The sequence below is a fragment of the Mchenga conophoros genome, linkage group LG23, assembly GCF_057382185.1.
Source record: "Mchenga conophoros isolate Kocher_MC1m ecotype Shallow Benthic linkage group LG23, M_conophoros_male_GT1.1, whole genome shotgun sequence".
Classification (NCBI taxonomy): Eukaryota; Metazoa; Chordata; class Actinopteri; order Cichliformes; family Cichlidae; genus Mchenga; species Mchenga conophoros.
In genome coordinates this window covers 50,423,713-50,448,992 of record NC_140547.1, presented here as the reverse complement: position 1 = coordinate 50,448,992, position 25,280 = coordinate 50,423,713, and the positions used below count along the sequence as shown (strand labels likewise).

At 42.7% G+C, this 25,280-nt stretch overlaps 1 protein-coding gene across 1 annotated transcript in view; it reads right to left on the bottom strand.

The window, feature by feature from the left end:
* The window catches only part of LOC146548263 (NACHT, LRR and PYD domains-containing protein 3-like), a 289,433-nt gene that overhangs the window by 259,377 nt on the left and 4,776 nt on the right, over positions 1–25,280 (bottom strand). Inside the window, exon 2 of the mRNA XM_085266167.1 lies at positions 17,716–18,715. Within this exon, the coding sequence (XP_085122293.1) occupies positions 17,716–18,715 (1,000 nt within the window). The remainder of the gene's footprint in view (positions 1–17,715; positions 18,716–25,280) is intronic.

Genomic DNA, 25,280 nt, shown 5'->3' with positions numbered 1-25,280 from the left:
CATCTGCACTTCATTCCTCTGTCAGTCACTGCTGGATGAAGCTCTCCTCTCCACCTCCCAGTAACATGGCCCAGTCAGAGCGTCTCTACACACAAGCTGCTGCTGCTTCAACCTCTCTGGATCATCAGGACACAGCTGCTCCTCTCTCAGCACACACACCGTCCTGTTTACCATCATCGCCTCCACCTGCAGAGAGAAGGAGGAAGAGCAGAGGAGATAAACGAGTGTTTCCAGAGACTCTTCATCAGCTGTCAGTCAGTGATGCAGCACATCCAGTATAAAGAGCAGCAGGGACGTCAGTGCTGGGACTGTACTAGGACTCATTGTTGCTTCACTTTTTCTAATCTTTGGATTTTTATTGAAGTTGCTGAAAATGTTTTTCCCTCCTAGTTTGAGTTTGGACTTTCATTCATTAGAAGAACCTTGGTGTGTCCACTCTGAGCTCTGTAGGAACCCCAACAACAAGCCCAACAATCCAGATGGACGGTTCCAGCTGTTAACTGGAGGAATTCCATCCAAACATCTGCTCTCACTAAATTCTTCCTCACCTACAGACTGTGTTCTTCACTGCTTTAAACTTGGAAATCAATGCAGTCATTGGTCTGCGTGCTGCTTTGTTCAGAGAGCTGATTGGCTGTTGACAGTGTTTGATCAGAGCGTGTCAGCCGTTACTATGGTGACCATAAAGGTGAGAAACAGGAAGTGTTTGTGTCCAATCCTGAAGCCTGTCACCGTTCTCCTCTCACAGCTTCACTGAGAAGCTGCAGCTTTACAGGAAACACTGGATCTTTGTTTCATACTGACTGTGTTTAGTACAATACTGCTGACAGCACCACCCACTCACTCCATCACTCTACTGACCTCAGAGTCTCCAGTCTGTAGTCTGGACTCTGCTGAAGATCAGACAGCTGCTTCACATCTGGATCCTTCAGGTTGTAGTTGGAGCTCAGGTCCAGCTCTCTCAGATGGGAGGGGTTGGACTTCAGTGCTGCTGCCAGATAATCACAGCTGATCTTTGACAAACCACAGGTGTCCAATCTGTATAAAGAATGAAAGATGTAAGTTTATTAGACAAAGTGCTTGAAATCATTCAGTGTTTCATCATCTGTTCAGAGCTGAAGAAGGTTCAGAATGTAGAAGTTTAGAAAATGGAAACTCCAAACAGCTGAAGCCAACAGGAAGCAGCTTCAAACAGGAAACTGTGCAGAGTTTCAGACTATATGTCCTGATGCAGCCAGTTGGATTTTGGAGATTTGAATCTCTGTTCTGTGACTAAGTCCTTGAATCATTTCTTCCAGTTGGTCCAACAAGACAGACTAAGTATTGGACATGTGTTGTGGCTCCATCAGGGGAGCTTCTAAATGTGATGTGATGGCCCCTCTGGGTCTGTCAGGTCACAGCACTGAAGAGAGCTCAAACTGGGCACACAGCTGTTCCAGTCTGGACCAAAGACTCTATACTGGGACTGAGGGACTGCTTTGACTGCACCCACTGGGACTTTTTAAAGGCTCATGTTCTCACTTAGATCATCGATTTCTACTGACATTTCTTTCTGGGAAAAATGGGGATTACTTTGGAAACAGGAAGTATTTTCCCCAATAAGCAGCCCTGGATTAGTAAATCACTCCAACATGTTCTCAGGCAGAAGAAGCTGTCTTGTTATGAGGGAGAGAAGAAAAAGATTGAGGCACAGAAACCTGTTGAAAGAGAGATAAAGCAGCTAAAATCAGGTGTAAAAGTAAAGCAGAGGATGAGCTGAATAAAGGACACTCAAGGCTGGCTTGGAAAGGAATGAAGTCCATGGTGGGGATGCAGAACAAGGAGCAAAGATGAATGTGATGCTGAATCAGCAGAAGACTTGGACTCATTTGATTCCAGCTTTGATATCATTGATTTCAATGAAGAGCTTTGTGATTGTAGCAAAGGGCTGGTAGCTCTGAGAGTCCCACTGATGAGGTGTTTGTGTGGAAATCTCTTAGTGGGACCAAAGAGAGAAAAAGCCCTGGTCCTGATGCTGTGGGAGGGAAATGATTGAAGTGTGCTGTGAGGAACTGACTGGGAGATTTTCACACATTTTCCAGTCCTCCTTGGAACAACAGGAAGTTCCCAGCATATGGAAACAAAGGTTAAGTGTCCTATGGCACTCAGTGATGATGGTGCTGTGGCCCCACCACCTCCACCTCTTTGTAAAGGAACTAACTGTAATCTGAAGCTTCAAATGGAACTAAGACTTCCTCCACTAGGTGGCAGTGTCTGATGAGAAAGTGTTAGTGGAGCTGGCCTGGAGTCAGAAACAGGAAGATGCAGGATTTGGGCTGAAATGGGCAAAAGTGGTTAGCACTAGTGCCTTAGAGCAAGAAGGTTGTAGGTTGAAGCTTGTTGGTCAGCTGGGCCTTTCTGTGGAGGTTGGATGTTCTCCCACAGTCCAATGAAATGCTGCTTAGGTTCATTGGTGCTTCTACATTGGCTGTAGGTGTGGATGTGAGGGAGTGCTTCTCTGTCGCTCTCTGTTGGCCCTGTGATGGACTGCTCACCTGTGCAGGTGGACCACGCCTCTTGCCCTATGACAGCTAGGGCACAGGCTGCAGCCCTGTGAGCCTAAGCTGAATAAACAGTTAGCAAAAATGATCCATAGATGGCCTGAAATCCCCCAGTTAGCAGTTTGGTAGATAGCTATGACATGCTAATCCCATCCAGCAGCTGTATTCTACCTGTAAGCTGATCCCTGCTGAGCCAAAGCACTTTTTCATATACAAATTACAACCTTTAATAGAAACCTATTGGTCAGCATCTTATTAGCCTGCTGTTAGCTTCATTCCACAGAAAACTGAGAGAAACTAACAGAGTTGATAAAGAATAAAGAGAAATGTGCTGATTTAAAGCCTTTGAAGTGCTTCAGATGATCTCTGTCCACTTCTGTCCACTCATTCATTCATGTAAGCTTTCTAATGCAGCTTTGATCTTCACAGTCTGCTTGATGAAACTCATTCTAACCCTGAATGTCAGAGTGTTCCTCCTTCTCTTTCCCATCATTCATGCTGGCAGTGGAGGAGATTTGGATGTTGGACTGTGTTTTGGATGATGTGTGTATGTTTGTGTTGGACTGCTGTCTGTAAAGCAAACGCACATTTTGCTTTGGATTTCAGTGTCACACAGACTTTAAGGTGCAATGAAGAGTTTGAGAGTTTCACAGTGAATTTTCCAGTGGAGGATTTTTCTTCTTCTTTGAAGGTTTGAAATGTGAACATTGTTCTGCTGCAGTCAATGGACTAAACCAGAGAAGAAGAAAACAGACTTTACCATGAAGATCCTCAGTGTGGATCAGTATAATATCAGCCTGATGTCTGCAGTTTAGTGTCAGCACAACTTTCACATCATATTCATCTCAGCACAACTAAAACATGCTGACTGACCTCAGAGTTTCAAGTTTACATCCTGGACTCTCCAGGAAACCACACAGATGCTTCACTCCTGGATCCTGCAGCTTGTAGTTGTAGCTCAGGTCCAGCTGTCTCAGATGGGAGGGGTTGGACTTCAGTGCTGCTGCCAGATAATCACAGCTGATCTCTGACAAACCACAGCTCCACAATCTGTATAAAGAATGAAAGATGTAAGTTTATTAGACAAAGTGCTTGAAATCATTCAGTGTTTCATCATCTGTTCAGAGCTGAAGAAGGTTCAGAATGTAGAAGTTTAGAAAATGGAAACTCCAAACAGCTGAAGCCAACAGGAAGCAGCTTCAAACAAACACAACAAGAGAAAAAACTCTGAATGTTTCACATTAAAGTCGTACATTTCTCATAAAAACAGGACAAAGACTTGAAAAAGTCGTGTTTTTCCTTCCAGGAACCACATGGCTTCACTTTTAAAGGTGAAGTGTGACAGAAATGGACATATTTGAAGTCCAACACCTTTTTCCAGTCACATTATTAAAGCAGACAAACTACAAGCTCATTTTCATTCCAACAAGTCATCTTCTGACCTGGACTAACAACACTGGTCTCTATGTGCAGCTGGCTGTGAGACCAGTGCTCAGGGAGCGTCTACAAAGTGCAACACTGAAAGAACATCACACACTCATTTGCTTCCAGCACTTTCACACAAACATCTACTGTCATTATTGTCACCAAACTCTGTGGATCCTTTATTGCAAATTCAAATGGGATCAAATGGTCAGACAAAAGAGGGTTATAAGGAAATATGATGAAATGTTGTGTATTAGCAGCAAGTTATTGAATCATTTTCCTCAGAAACCAAACAAAATGATTGACAAACATGTTTTTACAAACTCAGTGTTGGACTTGGATCAGCAGGATAAGCTGATGTTTAAAGGCATTTGAGTCTCGCTGTATGAGAGTCCAGTTCTTACTCAATATTTATGGATGATGTTCTTTCAGTGTTGCACTTTGTTTGGCACAAAATGAAATTATTTGGCCTCTCAGATGATTTTAGAGATTCCCAAATGACTGATGATGTCATCTCTGGGGTCTGATTGATAAAAAAAAAATGTCTTTGAGACCTTTTGTAACTGACAAACTCTTCATCTGCTAACAACACTGAGTTGAATCTCCATGGCTGATAGTTGGAGCAGGCATCAGGAATACACATTGAAAAAACAAGAGGAGAAATCACCAGAGTCTTATAATCACATTCTGTAACTAAAGGGAGACGTTTTTCTATACAAATATATGTTTTATGGACATTAGAAAAAAAAAGAGTATTGACGTGAAGCAGGATTATGAAATCTCCATACATCAGCCAGCCCATAATTATCAAGAAAGCTCTGAATGACGCATGCTGAGTTTGGACTAAGTGTACTTTTGTGTGAACTGTGGTCCATAGCAGATAATGAGCAGTTTAGGTCTCCCTCAAAGATGATATTGTGTGATGACATATTGGGGAGCCGCGCAAAGACATTAGTGAAAAATCTGTGATCGTCCCAATTAGAGGCGTAGATATTTGCTAAGATCAAAGGAAAACCATAAACTATGTTTTCTGCACTTAAAATCCTGTAATTTTCTCATAAATCGACAGTGCGCCTTATGGATGAATTCTGGTTGTGCTTACTGACCTCGAACCGATTTTATGTGCTACACGGCGCTCAGAAACCTTTCAAAAGATGTTTTGGTACGACTTTGCTCAGCTACGAGGCCGCACCGCTTGATGGATTGTTGGAGCATTACAGCTACGAGGAGCCTCGCGGAGTGATACGTACTCTGCTTCAACGTAATATTACTGTATTGAGTGTGTATAAGGACCATAAATGGCACCTGTAAGAGACACGGTTACAAAGAGGGTTTCAAACTCCAGGCTGTCAGTCACGCAGTAGAACCTGGGAACAGAGCAGCTGCTTGTTATTATGCTCAGCGTCTGTTTACATTTTGACTGCACGATTGTGAGCTTTTTGTTATGCACAAACACAACATTGTTTTCTTTTATTTATGGAGCATTATTATTTAATAAATGCTGATCATTTATTTCTGAGTAATTGTTTCATGTACATCTACGCTGTATGTTAATAAATGTGCCTGTGTGAGATTTGGGACACAGCTTTGACTAAGAACTCTCTTTTTGTTCGTACTTTCTGGCTTTAAAAATATCGAGATATATATCGTATATCGCCATCCAGCTAAAGAATATCGAGATATGAACTTTGGGTCATATCGCCCAGTCGTAATATTGCAATAGGTTGTCCGTTAAACTCAAGCGGGGCTTGGGCCCTGGCACGGCGTAGCCACACAATCCTGGTAGTAGTGACGCTCGGCAATGACGGCGTGCGGGTTACCAGCTGGCTTTCTCAGGATAGGGCTCCTGTGTGAGCGGTCGACAATAACGTCTTTATCCATACCCAGCACTTCACGTAGTAGCACGGATACGGCCGTGGAGGAGCTCGAGTCCAGGCCCTCTGGGATCCCTATGATGTGGATGTTAGCTCTCCGCTTCCTGCCTTCATCACATTTATCCTTCAGGTCAGACAGCTCCTCCTTCATACTCTCTACTGTAGACTGCAGGGTGGTCACCTCATCGCTCCACATTGACAGCCCATCCTCAGCTTCTTTCACTGTAACCTTTACTCCATCAACTTCGCCGCACGTCGCCGCCATGCTGTTAGCGATCTCATTTCTCAGTCCTTGCACGTCAGCCCTTATATTGTCAAAATCTTCTTTCAATGCATTTCTGACTTTTAACAGCGTACTAATGTCCTCTTTAATGGATTGAAGAAGCTCCAGTTTTAGAGCAGTAGGATCCACATCACGCGCGTCTGTTGAGTCTGCTCTTCAGCGGCCGTAGAGCTGGACGCTGCCCTTTGGCCATCATCGATACTCTCGCCCGAGATCGCACCGGGGCTAAAATATTCACCTGCTCAGCTGTTTTTGATCAGTTTGAGCCTGTGTGGTTTGATCAGGTGGAGGAACGATGTGATGCTATAAAGACATCATCTTGTCCAAATGAAGTTGTTCCAACACGTGTTTAAAAAGATTTTAAAGGTTGTCGGTTCCGACATCTTAGCGATTTTTAACAGCAGTCTTAGTTCAGGTGTTGTACAGCCTGTTTTAAACATGCTGTTGTACAGCCTGTACTAAAAACCTGATCTGGATCCTCTGTCCGCTCAAACTTCAGGCCTATTTCAAAGCTTCCCTTCCTGTCGAAGATTTTGTAAAAGATTATATTTGTTCAGCTGCAATCTGTTGTAAAGGTTTCAGTCTGGTTTTAAAGCTCTTCACAGCACTGAAACTGCACTTTGAAAAGTTCTTAATGATCTTTTATCAGCCACTGATCAGGAGACTCAGCTGTGCTTTTGGATCTGACTGCTGCCTTGACCACAGCATCTTGACCTCACCATTGGAGCATGGCGGCATCAAGGGCGCTCTATTAGACTGGTTCAGCTCTTTTATTAAATCGCATCCAGATTCAACGACCTCCACCACACCTCTCACCCCCCTTTCCTCCTCCCTGAAACTCAGAATACACACTCAGGATGTGAGCCAACAGAAGCCCAGGAAAGCCCCCGGACCAGATGGCGTCTCACCCTCCTGCCTCAAAACCTGTGCTGAACAGCTTGCTCCCATCTTTACTCGCATCTTCAACAGATCCCTGGAGCTGTGTGAAGTTCCCTCCTGCTTCAAACGCTCCACCATCATCCCTGTTCCCAAGAAACCCACCATCACAGGACTGAATGACTACAGACCTGTCGCCTTGACGTCTGTGGTCATGAAATCCTTCGAACGACTGGTGTTAGCCCATCTGAAAGACATTACAGGCCACCAGCTGGACCCTCTGCAGTTTGCCTACCGGGCAAACAGGTCGGTGGATGATGCAGTGAACATGGGGCTGCATTACATCCTGTAACACCTTGACCGCCCGGGAACTTATGCCAGGGTCCTGTTTGTGGACTTTAGTTCGGCTTTTAACACCATTGTGCCTGAACTTCTCTCCTCCAAACTCTCCCAGCTCAGCGTGTCACCAGCTACCTGTCAGTGGATCACCAGCTTCCTGACAGACAGAAAGCAACAAGTGAGGCTGGGGGAGATCACCTCTGAAACCCGGTCCCTCAGTATTGGTGCCCCTCAAGGATGTGTCCTCTCACCACTACGGTTCTCCCTCTACACTAACGACTGCACCTCCAAGAACTCGGCTGTCAAACTCCTAAAGTTTGCAGATGACACCACTGTCATTGGCCTCATTCAAGATGGTGATGAGTCTGCATACCGGCAGGAAGTTGAGCGGCTGGTACTCTGGTGCAGTCAGCACAATCTGGAGCTGAACACTCTTAAGACTGTAGAGATGACAGTGGACTTCAGGAGACATCCCTCAACTCTGCTCCCTCTCACCATATCAGACAGCCCTGTGTCAACTGTGAAGACCTTCAAGTTCCTGGGTACAACCATCTCCCAGGACCTGAAGTGGGAGACCAACATCAACGCCATCCTCAAAAAGACCCAGCAGACGATGTACTTCCTGAGACAACTGGGGAAGTACAGTCTTCCACAGGAGCTGCTGATCCAGTTCTACACTGCGGTCATTGAGTCTGTCCTGTGCTCCTCCATCACAGTCTGGTATGGAGCAGCCACTAAACAGGACAGGAGCAGACTGCAGCGGACTGTACGGGCAGCAGAAAGGATCATCAGCGCCCCCCTGCCCTCCATCCAGGATCTGTACCTCTCAAGAACCAGGAAACGGGCAGGGAAAATCATCGCAGACCCCTCACATCCTGCACACAGACTTTTTGATCTGCTGCCCTCTGGCAGACGGTACAGAAGCCTGCAGACCAGGACCACCCGACACAGGAACAGTTTCTTTCCCCTCGCCATCTCCCTTCTTAACACTTGACCTGTCACACTGCTCCCACTGCCAGACTGCAGCTGCACCTTATGTACATTTGTAGTATTCATTCCACCTCATTCATTTCTGTATTTTATGTATATACGTTTAGATTCGTTATTTACAGTTGGTTTACACAGCTTTGTGTATGTATGTGTAATGTGTATATATAGACATGTGTGTGTGTGTGTGTGTGTGTGTGTGTGTGTGTGTGTGTGTGTGTGTGTGTGTGTGTGTGTGTGTGTGTGATTTACATTGCTGTGCTTGAGAGCCACCATCTACCGGAACCAAATTCCCTGTATGTGTCTGCACATATACTTGGCCAATAAACACGATTCTGATTCTGATTATTACATTTGGGGCTTATATTTGACGGCAATTTGAAAAACAGCTGAGCTCAGTTGTACAGCGGTCTTTCTTCAAACTGAGGCTTTTATCTAAGGTGAGATCATTTATATCTTTTAAAAACCTTGAACGGGCGATCCACGTTTTCATGACGTCCCAGCTGGATTATTGTAACTCCTTATATGTTGGAGTTAGTGGGACCTGCCTGGCAAGACTGCAGCTGGTCCAGAAAGCTGCAGCTCGTCTTCTGACACAAGCTCAAAGACATTTATCGTCCCAACAACCACATATACGCTGGTCCCTCGCTGTAACACAGTTCACCTTTGGCGGCCTCGCTGTTTCGCTGATCTTTTTTGTGCAATTTTGCATGTTTTTGTTTTTTACAGCGCATTGTGTTCTGCGTCCTGATTGGCTGTAGACCATTGTCAGCCAATCTCGTGCCGTGTCTCCTGTACAGTACAGAATGTGTTCAAATTTACAGCAGTGTGACTCTGCAGTGCTGCACTGTATGTTTGTATGTTTTGTCCCCAACAAACAACAATGATGACGAGACGTTTTGCACCTGTGGTAGCAGCCAAAGGCAGAGGAAGATGCTGACCATCATAGTTTCAACAAGGAGGCAAAAAGGTTGTAACTGTCCACAACAAGAACATCGTAAGGATGGAGTCAGCTTTGGCTTTGTGGCTCAGTGACCGCAGGAAAAAGAACATCGTGCTGGACACCAACATTATCTGCAGAAAAACTCAAAAGCTTTATGAAACTTTACCTGACAGCGAGGAGCCCAGGCCATGGACGAGTGCTCCTCACACAGAAGCTCATTTAATGCCAGCAAAGGCTGATTTGACACATTTCAGAAACACTTTGCTTTCATTCTTTAATAATGAACTTATTTTTCTATGAAGGTTTGAACTTTGTTTAAACAAGAGAGAAAAGTGTGAAAATGTTCATGCCTGTCTGAGAAAAGTGTAGAAAGTGTGCAGTGAGGGTTTAACTGCCTTAAAACTTCTATAATACTTGTAAAACATAAAGCTGCTACTTCATTCTGAGACTTATTTTTAGAACGTAACTCGATAAACCAGCGACCGCAGTACTGTATTGTGTTTATTTTGAAAACTCTCAACAGGATCTTCAGATTTATTTTGAAAGCTTTATCTGGAAAACACAAACACATAAGCAGGAAACAAAGAGCGTGATATGAAACGATAGACGTTTTCATATGGTCATCATATATACATCGTTCTATCGAACAGCCCCAGCTCCTGCTGTCAGTCTCTGTAAATCTGCTCTTAAAACACATTTGTATTCACTGGCTTTTAATACAGCATGAGAGTTATTTGATATTTGATGTGTGATATTAATATTAGGAGTTATTTTAATAGTTATTTTGGATTCTTGTACAGCACTGTGGTCAACGCTGCTGCTGTAATTAATGTGCTATAAACACATAAACAATCTGCAGTTAAACATCCAAAACTAAAGATGTGATCGCTGCCTTTAGAAAATGTGCTGATGCACAAGATATCAGCTCCATTAAGGTGGAATGTGGCCGTGTTAGAAACATGTTGCAAGAAGTTTGAAGCTGAAACTGTGAAGCTGAGAGTGAAAGAGCTCCAGCATCTGTCACAGGAAACTTTCTTATTTCCACACTGATGAAAGCATCAAGCTTTGATTTCCTGCTGCTTTTATTGAGTCACACTGTGAAACTGAGCCACAGCTGAACCAGCATCCCTGTACAGCAGACACTTACAGCGCTTGGCTGCTTCCATTGGACCCTCTGCACAGAGCTTCAGTTTCCTCTTCTGGTCCCAAAGTGCAGAACAACAAGGTTTCAAACAGCTTCGTTCCAGCAGCATCAGCCACAGACATGCAGAGAGAATCCTTTGGTTGTGTTGTGTGTTTGCATATCTGCTGTGTTGCTTTGTGAGGATGGATCATCTCCTGCAGCTCCAGATAAACAAGCTGGACCTGAACCTGGTAGCTTCACTTAGAAGACACTTGTGACGGGAACGTGTGAGAAGTTTTGTGCAGACAAGTTTGGATTTAGAGTGTGGGACGAGCTCTCCACAGTCTTTGTGGAGATCCACATTCTGCATACTGCCTGTGAGAAGCTGCAGACATTTGTCCTCCAAATCCACTGAGCAGCTGCTCGTGGTGGTATTAGCTTCATGTGTGCGTGTTAGCATGAAGCCTCGGTCACACTCTGCTGTGGACACGGTCACGGACAGCTGGACGCCTGATGGACGAGTCGTCCTTCCTGTTAAACTTCTTTGAGCATGAGAATAGCATGAGAAGCTCAGTGGACACTGTTCAGGGTTTTAACTCTCGCTTTCACTTCAGCTTCACCAACAACAGCACAAGCAGAGCAGCCCACTGCCTGCATGGCTGGGACAGCGCCCCCTGGTGACTGTAAACCACTACAACATGTAGACGGCCGTCTGCAGGCTGGATGTAGCACCACCGCAGAGACGTGCTGCAGCTCTGTTTAGTTACCCAGCTGACAGCAGAGGCTGTAGTTTACTGTTACCAACATGGAAAACTGAAGCTTCACCAGCTGGAGCTACAGAGCTGGAGAACAAAGGAGACTGAGAGGCCAGAATGATGTGGGAGGAAACATCAAGAGCCTGTTTGAAAGGAGACACATGTGGATGCTGTGCCAGTCTGTGGTCTGTCAGAAGTCAGCTGAGTCACACTGCAAGAAGCTGCAGAATCTCAGAGGAGGAGATTTGGAAGTGTTTGTGGGACAAACTGGACTCAAAGAAAGAAGATGTTTGTGAAGTCTTTGGTGGAGGTGAGCAGTGTGAAGCAGAACACATGCAGATGAATCAGGAGGGAACAAACTGAGTGGGCGGAGCTGTCTGAGCCCCGCCTACACAGACACAGCTCCTCTCTGGAACTAAACGTCTGCTTCATCTCTGCCTCTTTTCTTCATCCTCCACCTCTCTTTTCTCTTCTTCAGTGTTCTGCAGCCACGGAGCCTCACAGCTGTTAGCACGCCCATACCTGAGCAGCTAGCATTACCCAGCATGCCGTGCAGCAGTGTTAGTTTGTAAATGTGCAAGAATTCCTGCTCCAAACTGTTTCACAGAGTGCTGTGTGCCGTGAAATCTGCTTCATGTGTTTCTGTTTGATCCTCAGTGACTTTGACACAAAGGCCTCTGCTGTGATGATCACACCTCTGATCAAGTCTCACAGTGTCACAACTGATAAATGATCAGAGTTAGAATATTTCTGACTGTCTGCTGTGTGCCGTGACCTTTGACCTGCTAAAGACCGTCAGCTGTGGATTATTCATTGTTGTGTCTGATACTTAGAACTGTGAGGAAGAAGCTACACAGTTAATCAGGGTCCCCTCTCTCTGAATCAGGAAAGGTGGGCAGGCCGCGTGTGGGCCGCGGGCCATACGTTGAGTATCACTGTTTGAAATGTGAACATTGTTCTGCTGCAGTCAATGGACTAAACCAGAGAAGAAGAAAACAGACTTTACCATGAAGATCCTCAGTGTGGATCAGTATAATATCAGCCTGATGTCTGCAGTTTAGTGTCAGCACAACTTTCACATCATATTCATCTCAGCACAACTAAAACATGCTGACTGACCTCAGAGTTTCAAGTTTACATCCTGGACTCTCCAGGAAACCACACAGATGCTTCACTCCTGGATCCTGCAGGTTGTAGTTGAAGCTCAGCTCCAGCTCTCTCAGATGGGAGGGGTTGGACTTCAGTGCTGCTGCCAGATAATCACAGCTGATCTCTGACAAACCACAGCTCCACAATCTGTATAAAGAATGAAAGATGTAAGTTTATTAGACAAAGTGCTTGAAATCATTCAGTGTTTCATCATCTGTTCAGAGCTGAAGAAGGTTCAGAATGTAGAAGTTTAGAAAATGGAAACTCCAAACAGCTGAAGCCAACAGGAAGCAGCTTCAAACAAACACAACAAGAGAAAAAACTCTGAATGTTTCACATTAAAGTCGTACATTTCTCATAAAAACAGGACAAAGACTTGAAAAAGTCGTGTTTTTCCTTCCAGGAACCACATGGCTTCACTTTTAAAGGTGAAGTGTGACAGAAATGGACATATTTGAAGTCCAACACCTTTTTCCAGTCACATTATTAAAGCAGACAAACTACAAGCTCATTTTCATTCCAACAAGTCATCTTCTGACCTGGACTAACAACACTGGTCTCTATGTGCAGCTGGCTGTGAGACCAGTGCTCAGGGAGCGTCTACAAAGTGCAACACTGAAAGAACATCACACACTCATTTGCTTCCAGCACTTTCACACAAACATCTACTGTCATTATTGTCACCAAACTCTGTGGATCCTTTATTGCAAATTCAAATGGGATCAAATGGTCAGACAAAAGAGGGTTATGAGGAAATATGATGAAATGTTGTGTATTAGCAGCAACTTATTGAATCATTTTCCTCAGAAACCAAACAAAATGATTGACAAACATGTTTTTACAAACTCAGTGTTGGACTTGGATCAGCAGGATAAGCTGATGTTTAAAGGCATTTGAGTCTCGCTGTATGAGAGTCCAGTTCTTACTCAATATTTATGGATGATGTTCTTTCAGTGTTGCACTTTGTAGACACTCCCTGAGCCTCACAGCCAGCTGCACATGGACCAGCTGACATTACCCAGCATTAGAGGCGGCTGTAAAAAATTCATGTTCCCATTTAAATGGTTTTAATTCAAATAAAACGATGTTGATTCATTCAATCCTGAATCGATGTTTAATATAAATGTATTTTGCCAGAATCTCAGGTTAAAGCTCACAAACTATTTCAACAAGCAGCAAACAGCTAAAACAGTAAATGAGAGCAGCTAAACACACAAAGATGGAAACACAGAGCGTGGATCGTTCACTCGACGGCACGTACACGGACACGCCGTCGGGGCTGAAAGTGGACAGCTCACAGATCCTGAAGCTGCAGGTTTCATCTGTCTCCAACCAAAACTGAGTGAAGCAGCAGCAAAAGAAGATCCAAACTCTGCTTCACGTTTGATCAATATGCTCATGAATTCTCTCTGACTTTGGCTGTTCCTGCCTGCACAGCTCTCTCTCTCTCAGTGTACTCCAAGAACAGCTTCAAACATCTGTTTCTGCATCATTCACTGTTTATTAGCCACCAGTCTGCTGTTGTGTTCAGTGCTGTCGGCCTCTGACAGTAAAGCCTCATTTCTGCTGTTCCATGGAAACTTTTTAAAATGATGACAGATTACAAACTCTCAGCTGTGTCTGTAATCAAACCTCTGTAACTTTGCTTCACTTCAGCAGCATCAGCTCATGTTCACATGTTGCTTCATGGTTTGCTTCAGTTTTTGATCGACTGCAGAATATTTTGAAGGTTATCTGCTATAAAAAGCCAGAAGAGGAAAATCTGCTTCATGTGTTTCTGTTTGATCCTCAGTGACTTTGACACAAAGACCTCTGCTGTGATGATCACACCTCTGATCAAGTCTCACAGTGTCACAACTGATAAATGATCAGAGTTAGAATATTTCTGACTGTCTGCTGTGTGCCGTGACCTTTGACCTGCTAAAGACAGTCAGCTGTGGATTATTCATTGTTGTGTCTGATACTTAGAACTGTGAGGAAGAAGCTACACAGTTAATCAGGGTCCCCTCTCTCTGAATCAGGAAAGGTGGGCAGGCCGCGTGTGGGCCGCGGGCCATACGTTGAGTATCACTGTTTGAAATGTGAACATTGTTCTGCTGCAGTCAATGGACTAAACCAGAGAAGAAGAAAACAGACTTTACCATGAAGATCCTCAGTGTGGATCAGTATAATATCAGCCTGATGTCTGCAGTTTAGTGTCAGCACAACTTTCACATCATATTCATCTCAGCACAACTAAAACATGCTGACTGACCTCAGAGTTTCAAGTTTACATCCTGGACTCTCCAGGAAACCACACAGATGCTTCACTCCTGGATCCTGCAGCTTGTTGTTGTCGCTCAGGTCCAGCTGTCTCAGATGGGAGGGGTTGGACTTCAGTGCTGCTGCCAGATAATCACAGCTGATCTCTGACAAATCACAGCTCTCCAATCTGTATAAAGAATGAAAGATGTAAGTTTATTAGACAAAGTGCTTGAAATCATTCAGTGTTTCATCATCTGTTCAGAGCTGAAGAAGGTTCAGAATGTAGAAGTTTAGAAAATGGAAACTCCAAACAGCTGAAGCCAACAGGAAGCAGCTTCAAACAAACACAACAAGAGAAAAAACTCTGAATGTTTCACATTAAAGTCGTACATTTCTCATAAAAACAGGACAAAGACTTGAAAAAGTCGTGTTTTTCCTTCCAGGAACCACATGGCTTCACTTTTAAAGGTGAAGTGTGACAGAAATGGACATATTGAAATCAATGATATCAAAGCTAGAATCAAATGAGTCCAAGTCTTCTGCTGATTCAGCAGAAGACTTGGACTCATTAGGACTCATTACCTAATCAAACCTCTGTAACTTTGCTTCACTTCAGCAGCATCAGCTCATGTTCACATGTTGATTCATGGTTTTCATGGTTGATTCACCTCATTTTTAAAAAATGACCTCTGACAGGAAAGTCTCATTTCTGCTGTTCAACAGTGAAGAAATGTAAATTTTCAAAATGACAAATTGGAAAACACAGAGCTGTGTCTCTAATCAAAGCAGAGATGGAACGATGCCACTTTTCATGTCCGATATCGATAGGAATCCAATATAGTCGATTTTATAATCAAACGTTTTTTTTAATCTCTTGCTGCATTTTGTATAAATTCATACTCAAGTTTAAACAATCTAAACACTAAAGCTGTTCTGTTATACCTGTCTGCAAAAACACACTGCAGCCAAAACATTAGAATATAGTGATCTTTGTATTTAAACTTTTATCAGAATTTTAAATCTAAAGTATTTAAAGTAATATTCAAAAGTCATTTAAATCAGTCTGATGCAGACTTCAAAAACTCTTTGGTTGTGAATAAAAGAAGTGCAACATCAGCACAAAATAATGTTTCTATTGAACAACTAACACAAACAGGTTGTAGAATGGAGCCTTTTATACTCACAGCTGAACAGAAACAACATCCAGAGTGGAAAACAGTGCAAATAACTGCAAACAGGCTTCATGACACTCATGTTTGATCAGAATTCACTCCCTGCTCTCACACACCAACTCCAGACCTGCATTCATCTTTTCCCTCTGAACCCCCCAAACATACAAACCCTGAGACACCACCATTGCCCTTTCACTGACTGCCCCACTCCACCATTTGACCCTTAGAACTGAAGACGCTTCTCTCATAAGAGGTGAAACATCTTCAAGGAAACTTAAAGAAGTCCAGACGCTTTTCTTTCCAAGCTCCTTACACTACGGTGACCTGGATGTCTGAGAACCTTCACAGACTGATTTTACAAGAACAACTTGTGTCAAAAATCCCTGGCAGTGCCTCTCTGTCACACACACAAATCACTACAGTTACAAATTTAATAACTTAAAAAGTAAAAATACCACTTTTGAGCCGTGTCTTTTTGGCCATAACAAATACCAAAAGAACCGAAATTTAATAACATTAAAAGCAAACAATAAATGAGCAAAGTAGTGCATGATAAATATAGACAAATACAAAGTGCAATATAGAAACACTGGGTAAAAAGAAATGAACAATTAAAAAGGAGGATAAAATATGTGAGCAGTAGTTAAACAGTAGAAATAAATATATAATAAACAAACAAAAATAGATAATAAATGAAAGCCAGGTCTGAAAGGTGAGTTTGGCTTTAAAAGCATGAAAACACACTGCTGTCTTCAGGAAGGCTGCTCCAGTAACAGAAAGTCATCTACATGTGGGTTTAGTTCTGACTTTAGGGACAAGTAAAAAAATAAAATAAAATAAAAACATCTGTCCAGACAACCTGACAGTCAAAAATATAAACTCAGGAACTTAAAAGGAAAATTGTGCTGACTTTGAACGTCCGCATCAAGATAAACTTACAGATTTAAGAGTCAAAAAGTGTCAAAAAGTCTGTATCCTTACCTGAGAGTTTCAAGTTTACAGTCAGGACTCTTTAGTCCAACACACAGCAAATCCAATCCTGAATCCTGCAGGTAGTTCGAGCTCAGGTCCAGCTCTCTCAGATGATTGGATGGGGAGCTGAGAATTTCAGACAAAGCTTCAAAGCTTCTTTTTGAGAGTTCACAATCTCTCAGCCTGAGGAAGAATGACAATGGAGACATATTCTTTTATTCATCTAGCATTATTAAACATATTTGTTCATAGATTCACTTACAGCACTTTCTTGGATGCTTTGACCACTGGCAGCAGCTTCAAAAATGCCTCCTCTGAACAGGAGTATTTCTCCAGGTCGAACTCATCCAGATCTGATGACAGTAAGATGAAGACCAGAGCCGACCACTGAGCAGGAGACAGTTGATCTGTGGAGAGACGTCCTGATCTCAGGGACTGTTGGATCTCCTCCACTAGAGAACGATCATCCAGTTCATTCAGACAGTGGAACAGGTTGATGCTTTTCTCTGCAGACAGTTTCCCACTGAGCTTCTTCTTGATGTAGTGAACTGTTTCCTGATTGGTCTGTGAGCTACTTCCTGTCTGTGTCAGCATGCATAGGAGATCCTGATTGGTCTGCAGTGAAAGACCCAGGAGGAAGCGGAGGAACAAGTCCAGGTGGCCATTTGGACTCTCTAAGGCTTTGTCCACAGCACTCTGGTAGAAGTCTTTTACAGTAAGTGTTTTCTGGAAGATTTTAAAGAGAGGAGATTGTTTCTTAAGCAGGTTGACTCCAGAGTTGATGAAGGTCAGATAAACATGAAGAGCAGCAAAGAACTCCTGAATGCTCAGATGGATGAAACAGTAAACAACGTTGTTGAACATGTGGCACTCATCAGCTTTAAAGATCTGTGTGAACACTCCTGAGTACACTGAGGCTGCTCTGATATCGATGCCACACTCTGTCAGGTCTGATTCATAGAAGATCAGGTTTCCTTTCTGCAGCTGATCAAAGGCCAGTTTTCCCAGAGACTCAATGATCTTCCTGTATGACTCTGTCTCAGCTCCTCCATCATACTTGATGTCCTTCGTTTTTAGGTGAAATAGCACAAGGCGTAGGTAGAGCTCTGTGAGAGTCTTAGGCAGATCTTCGCTCTCTTTGTTCTTCATGACAAACTCCAGAACTGTAGCAGTGATCCAGCAGAAGACTGGGATGTGGCACATGATGTGGAGGCTTCGTGATGTCTTGATGTGGGAGATGATGCTGCTGGCCTGCTCCTCATCTCTGAATCTCTTCCTGAAGTACTCCTCCTTCTGTGGGTCAGTGAACCCTCTGACCTCTGTCACCACGCCAACACAGTCAGGAGGGATCTGATTGGCTGCTGCAGGTCGTGTGGTTATCCAGAGGCGAGCAGAGGGAAGCAGTTTCCCCCTGATGAGGTTTATCAGCAGCACATCCACTGAGGTGGACTTTCTAGGGTCAGTCAGGATTGTAGTTTTGTGGAAGTTCAGAGGAGGTCGACACTCATCCAGACCATCAAAGATGAACACAACCTGGAAGTCTTCAAAGCTGCAGATTCCTGCTTTTTTGGTTTCAGTGAAGAAGTGATGAACAAGTTCCACCAAGCTGAACTTTTCCTCTTTCAGCAGATTCAGCTCTCTGAAAGTGAATGGAAACATGAACTGGATGTCCTGGTTGGCTTTGTCTTCAGCCCAGTCCAGAGTGAACTTCTGTGTTAGGACTGTTTTCCCAATGCCAGCCACTCCCATTGTCAGCACTGTTCTGATTGGTTTATCTCTTCCAGGTGGGAGTTTAAAGATGTCTTCTTGTCTGATGGTTGTTTCTGGTCTGTCTGGTTTCCTGGATGCTGTTTCAATCTGTCTGACCTCATGTTCATCATTGACCTCTGCAGTCCCTCCCCCTGTGATGTAGAGCTCTGTGTAGATCTGACTCAGGAGGGTCGGGTTTTCTGTTGTAGAAATCCCCTCGAGCACACACTGGAACTTCTGCTTCAGGTCTGACTTGAGTTTGAGCTGACACTCAGTGAGAATCTCTGCATGAATAAACAGCAAATGACACAAATGAGAAAACTGCATTCTGGTTACTGTGGTTATGTGTTCAGTTCACTGGACTCTTGGTGTCATGATCCGGGTGAGTCTGAGTAACTTTCCACAGCATCAGCTCTCCTCCCCTGGGTGGAGCCCTCCTCACTCCTCCCTGCTCCTCACCTGTTGCCAATTACTCCGGCAGTATTTATGAGCAGCACTCACAATGAACCTTCTCCAGATTGTCTGCTTACCACAGTCAGTTCTCTGCCTCACATTTTGTCTTGTGCTCCTCAGCTTGTTTCGCGTAACCCTCTTTTCCTGTTCCCTAGTCGGCACCTGGATACATCTTCCAACTCTCGCCATAAGTCACGCCTCAGGATTCTGGCCTGCCACTGCTGGGAAAACTCACTCTTGCAAACTGCCATCCTCACCTGCCTGCCTCCCTGTGCACCCACATCTCACTCTGTACCCAGATTTAATTCATCTCCTCCTCCAGCTGATCTCCACCTGCAGCCACGTAACACCTCTTAGTTTTTAAATCTTGGACTCATTCACTACACTGTGGACCACTCTGATTATTATCTCCTTTGTTCCAGTGATCCTGGATAGTTTCTATTCGCCCGATTCTGCCCCTGTTGTTCCTTTGACCTGCCTCAGCTTATGTTCTGGCCTCAGCTCTGCACTTCTCATAATACCTCGCTTGCTGTTGAATTTAGCCGTGATTCAGCTTTCTCCGTCAAGAAATCTAGTAAAATACATTTCTGTTAAAAGTCACTCAGCCTCCGTTTTTTGGTTCTGTGCTTGACTCCATTCCTTTTCATGAGCCATTGAGCCCTGACACTTGGGTTATAACTGAGGGCAGGTTTTATAGAGACACATTTGATTTAATTATGTTTATTTATACAGCACCAAATCAATACTAGCAACATTTCACATATTACATAAACAACAATATGGAGCCAGTAATGAATAAATATGTAGAATAAATGAAAGAAGGAGAGGTAAGTGACGGAAGTGACGGACAAGGTAAGCGACTCATGTTGTAACTGACGTCAGACGCCGGAGATTTTGGCGGAAAATTAAAGCGAATGGTAGTTTAGATTTGAACAAATTCATTTAAGCTTCAGTATTACCAAATACACTTATCAATTGTCTTATAACTAACAATATTTGTCTAAATAATCTCCAACACCCTGGAGAACAACGAGGAGAGTTTAGAGACTCTTCAAGATTATATTGATCAGTGCTTTCAGGATCTCGTGATGAAGAAGGCCCAGTGTGCAGCTTCCCCGGCCAAACCTGAGACGCCGTCGTCGAAAAGACAACGCCCGGCAGATTCCCCCGGCTCAACATCGCCAGCCGGCATTGCCGACATACTGGAGTCAATCGACAAGCGATTGTCCAGTTTCGACGCAAGGCTGTCCTTGGTGGAGATTCTTCACCGAGAATTTAAATGCTTGCGAACCAGCAGCAGGTGGAAACGCTTGCTGCTGAAAATGCCACGCTAAGGGAGTCGGTGAAATGTCTCACAGAAAATGTTACCCAGCTCAATAGAGAAAATAAAAAAATAAAAGAAACAGTTATTGATCTACAAGCTCGTAGCATGCGTGATAATCTGGTATTTTCTGGTATTCCAGAAGCCGCTGGAGAGGACGCGGAGACCACGGTAAAAAGCTTCATCAAAACCCACCTGAAGCTGCCGGAGGACACTGTGAAGAACATCGTCTTTGATCGGGTACATCGCCTCGGCCCCATTCGGGCTACGGCCGGGAGACCACGTCCTATCGTGGCCAAATTCGGCCACTTCAAACAAAAGCAACATGTGAAAAGCCGCGGCAGGGAATTAAAAGGAACGGACTTCAGCGTGAACGACCAGTTCCCCAAAGAGATCTTGGAACGACGCAGGGTCCTCTTCCCAATCCGACGCGGCTTCATCCAGAAGGGCTCCCGCGCTGTCATCGCTGTGGACCGGCTGTACGTGGACGGACAGCTCCACCGCGACCCCAACATCACTCCGTGGCTGTATTAACCTCACACCAGATAAGAATCAGCTACACCCTTTCCCTATCCACTCACACTAACTTGCATTAACATCTGTTTAACTTACCGGTATCAAATCGCATCTTAAAGTGTGATTTCATAGCAGAATTAACACCGTCACTCTCCGTCAGTGATTTAATTGGAATGTTTACGTTTTGTTTTTGTTTTTTTTCTTCTCTGGTTTTTGTTTTTTTTGTTTTTTTTTCCCCCTCTCGGTTTTATGCTGCTCACCCCTGTCCTTGGTTTCTTTCTTTATTCCTTTCACTGCCTCGATCACCTGCTTCGACACTCATCCGCAAACATCCTTTATTTCGACACATACGCACCATGCGCTCAACGGCAGCACATTTACTTCAGTCAGACAGCGCACACAGTCGTTTAGGATACACACACTTAAGCCAAGCCTACTCATATTAGTAACTATGCATACACAAAGTCAGACTCAGGGAGCATCTCGCCACACATTTTTTCTCTCTCTCCTTCTTTTTATTTATGAACAAGTGACGTATTCTCTCCACCTGTCTAAGCGAGGCACACAGCATACATCCCTATACACAAACATCTATGGGTACACTGAGGTTCATTACATGGAATATAAATGGAGCTGGCTCCAGAGAAAAGAGGTTAAAAATATTTAACCAACTCAAAAAACTACAGGCAGATGTTGTCCTTTTACAAGAGACCCACAGACCTCTTAGAGGTTCGAATGAACTTAAAACACCTGAGTTTCCTAATGTGTTCTCAGCTTGTTATAATTCTAGACAAAGGGGAGTAGCAATTTTAATACATAAAAATATTAATTTCACAGTACTCGATACAGTTATAGATCCAGAGGGCAGATTCTTAATCATTAAACTATCTATACTTGATAAAAAGCTATGTATTGCAAGTGTATATGGTCCAAATGTTGATGATCCCTCATTCTTTCACGGTTTTTTCAGTGCACTCTCTGAACACTTAGATGGCACACTTGTTCTTGGAGGCGACCTCAACCTTGGACTAAATGAAGACATGGATAGGCTCAATACAGCGGGAACTCAGCGTAATTGGCAGTCCACAAATATAATCAAACAGTATATGAGCGACTTTGGTCTTTGCGATGCATGGCGCTCCCTTCACCCCACCAGTAAGGAATATACTTTTTTCTCGCATGTCCATCACTCCTACTCTCGTCTGGATTATTTTTTGGTCAGCAGCTCACTGCTGAACGACATTTCAGACACTGAGATTCACCCTATAGCTGTCAGCGATCATGGTCCTGTATCTTTAACACTAATGCACAAGAATAATACTACGCCAAGAAAAAACTGGAGATTTAATATATCACTACTTAAAGATGAAGACTTTATTAAATATTTTAAAAAAGAGTGGACTTCATATTTGGACTATAATGACATTCCCGAAACATCAGCTTCTGTTCTATGGGAAGCAGGGAAAGCTGTGATGAGAGGTAAAATAATTTCTTTCTCATCACATAAAAAGAAAAAAGAAAACAAAAATATTCAGGAATTAGAAAAAAACATCAAATCACTAGAAGAAGCCTACGTGTCCCACCAAGATCAGGAAACATTGAACAAAATACGCAAAACAAAACTAGAATTAAATGAGATAATTGATAAAAAAAAAGATTCTTAGTACAAAGACTACGCTTACAAAATTATGAACATAGTAATAAATCCGGTCAATTTCTAGCAAACCAGCTAAAAATAAATAAAGAAAAAACAACTATATGTGCTGTTCAAGATTTATCTGGGAACACAATATATGAACCCATACAAATAACCACTAGCACTTTATATAGCCTCTGTAGAAATTATCCACATATCTCACTTATCTTAACTGCACTACTGTATAGCTCTGTGTAAATAATCATTCTGTACATTCGATAATCTTTAATCCTACAACTGTTTACAACTTGCATAGTTCCCATTTCTGTATAGCTGTATATCTCAGATTCTGTAAAGTTATTTATTTCATATTCTGTATAGTTTTTTCATATTTATATCCTGTTCATATCCTGTACATAGCTTGTACTCACTACAGCCTGTACATACTTATAGTTATAGAATATTCACAACATACTTCATACCGTGTACATTATAACATACCATAATAGACCCATTTCTGTAATATACTCACATATCTATATTATTGCTAATATATATTGTAATATATCTATATCACTAAAGCACTTCTGGATGGATGCAAACTGCATTTCGTTGCCCTGTACCTGTGCATGTGCAATGACAATAAAGTTGAATTCTATTCTATTCTATTCTATTCTATAAACAACATTTTCAGGGATTTCTATAAAACGTTGTATTCACCACAAATAAACCCATCTAAAAAAGAAATTGATCAGTTTTTGGACAACATAACTCTTCCAAAATTATTAGACACTCAAGCAATGGCACTGGATTCACCACTGACACCAGGTGAACTCCAGGAAGCCCTGATAAGTATGCCCAATAATAAGGCTCCAGGTCCAGATGGCTTTCCTGCAGAATTCTACAAAGAATTCTGGTCGATTCTAGCACCAGTTTTCTACAGAACATTGTTGGAAATCAAAGAAAAGGGCAGACTTCCATCAAATATGAATTCTGCAAACATTAATCTCCTGCTAAAACCAGGCAAAGACCCTGTATATCCCTCAAGCTATCGTCCAATATCCCTTATAAATGTAGACCTTAAAATAATCTGCAAAGCTCTCTCAAAGAGACTGGAGAAAATAACCCCCCTCTTAATTCATCCTGACCAAACTGGTTTCATAAAAGGTAGGCACTCATCAACAAATACACGTAGATTACTTAATTTGATAGACTACTCATACAGTAAAAACCTAGAAACTACAATATTCTCTTTAGACGCAGAAAAAGCATTTGACAGAGTTAACTGGAAATTTCTATTTGCAACTTTACACAAATTTGGTTTTGGATCCTCTTTCATCAACTGGTTAAAAATATTATATAATTCCCCAACAGCTTGTGTCAGAACAAATGACCAGACATCCTCCAGCTTCTGTCTCTTGAGGGGCACCAGGCAGGGATGCCCACTCTCCCCTTCACTGTTTGCAATTTTTATTGAACCACTAGCAGCAGCAATTAGACAGAATTTAGTAATTAAGGGCATAAAATGCAAGAACGTGGAACATAAAATCAGCCTTTATGCGGATGATGTGTTACTCTTTCTCCAAAATTCACAAACCAATATCTCTGGGGTGATTGAATTGATAAACTCTTTTGCAAGAATATCAGATTACTCAATTAACTGGTCAAAATCTACAGTCCTACCGATTAATTGCTCCCTCCATAATTCCTCTTCTACACCACTGCAATCGGGAAATATAAAATATTTAGGTATTAATGTTTCTCCCAAGCTTGCAGATCTAACTAAATTAAACCATATCCCACTTTTAAAGAAGGTAGAAGATGATCTAGCTAGGTGGAAATGTCTACCCATATCACTCATGGGAAGGGTTGCCGCTATAAAAATGATGGTCTTACCAAAAATAAATTATTTATTCTCAATGATCCCAACTAAACCGCCACAAGATTGGTTCAGATCTCTAGATTCATGTATGTCGAAATTCCTTTGGAAAAATAAACCCCCACGTATAAGCTTAAAAACACTACAAAAGACCAAGGATAAAGGAGGACTAGAACTGCCTAACTTTCAGCACTACTTCTTAGCCAACAGGCTTCAGTTTATCTCAGGATGGCTAAAACACACCCTCTTAGATGAACCTTGGCTAGATGTAGAACAAGCACTTTGCAATAATCTAGAGATCTCAGACCTACCATTTATCAGCTCAAACATCCAACGACATGAATGCTTTAAAAGCATCAACATCAGCTCTTCTCTGACAGCATGGTGGGAGTTTCTAAAATTGACGGCGTCTTCATTAATCCCATGCAAACGTACACCTATCTGGAACAACCCTGACATATTACAAAACAATAATATGATAAACTTTTCAGATTGGAGTGGTAAAGGAATCAAATATTTAGAACATATACTAGAAGGAACAGAATTTATTTCATTTGACGGACTAGTTACACAATATGGGATCAACAAGAAAAGATTTTTAGAATATCAACAAATTAAATCCATAGTAAAAAAGAAATTTAAACCGGGTCAAGTTGAACTACAAACACCACCAAGTGTGGTTCAATTTCTTACTCTTAAAACCCCCAAATTACTATCCAAAATATACAGAATGCTTTCTAAAACAGATGAATCAATATCACTTCCTATTGCAAAATGGGAAGCGGATTTATCAGTTAACTTAGACCTAAACTTCTGGTCTCAGATTTGCTTAAAAACCTTTCATCTAATTAGAAATCCCAGTCTTCAATTAATTCAATACAAAATATTACATAGAGTACACTATACAGGTCATCGGATGTTCAAGATGGGCTTTACGTCTACCAACAACTGCTCACACTGCCAAACCAATTCACCGGACAATTATATCCACGCTCTTTGGTTCTGTCCACCAGTTCAGAAGTTTTGGCGCGAGATATGTGAAGA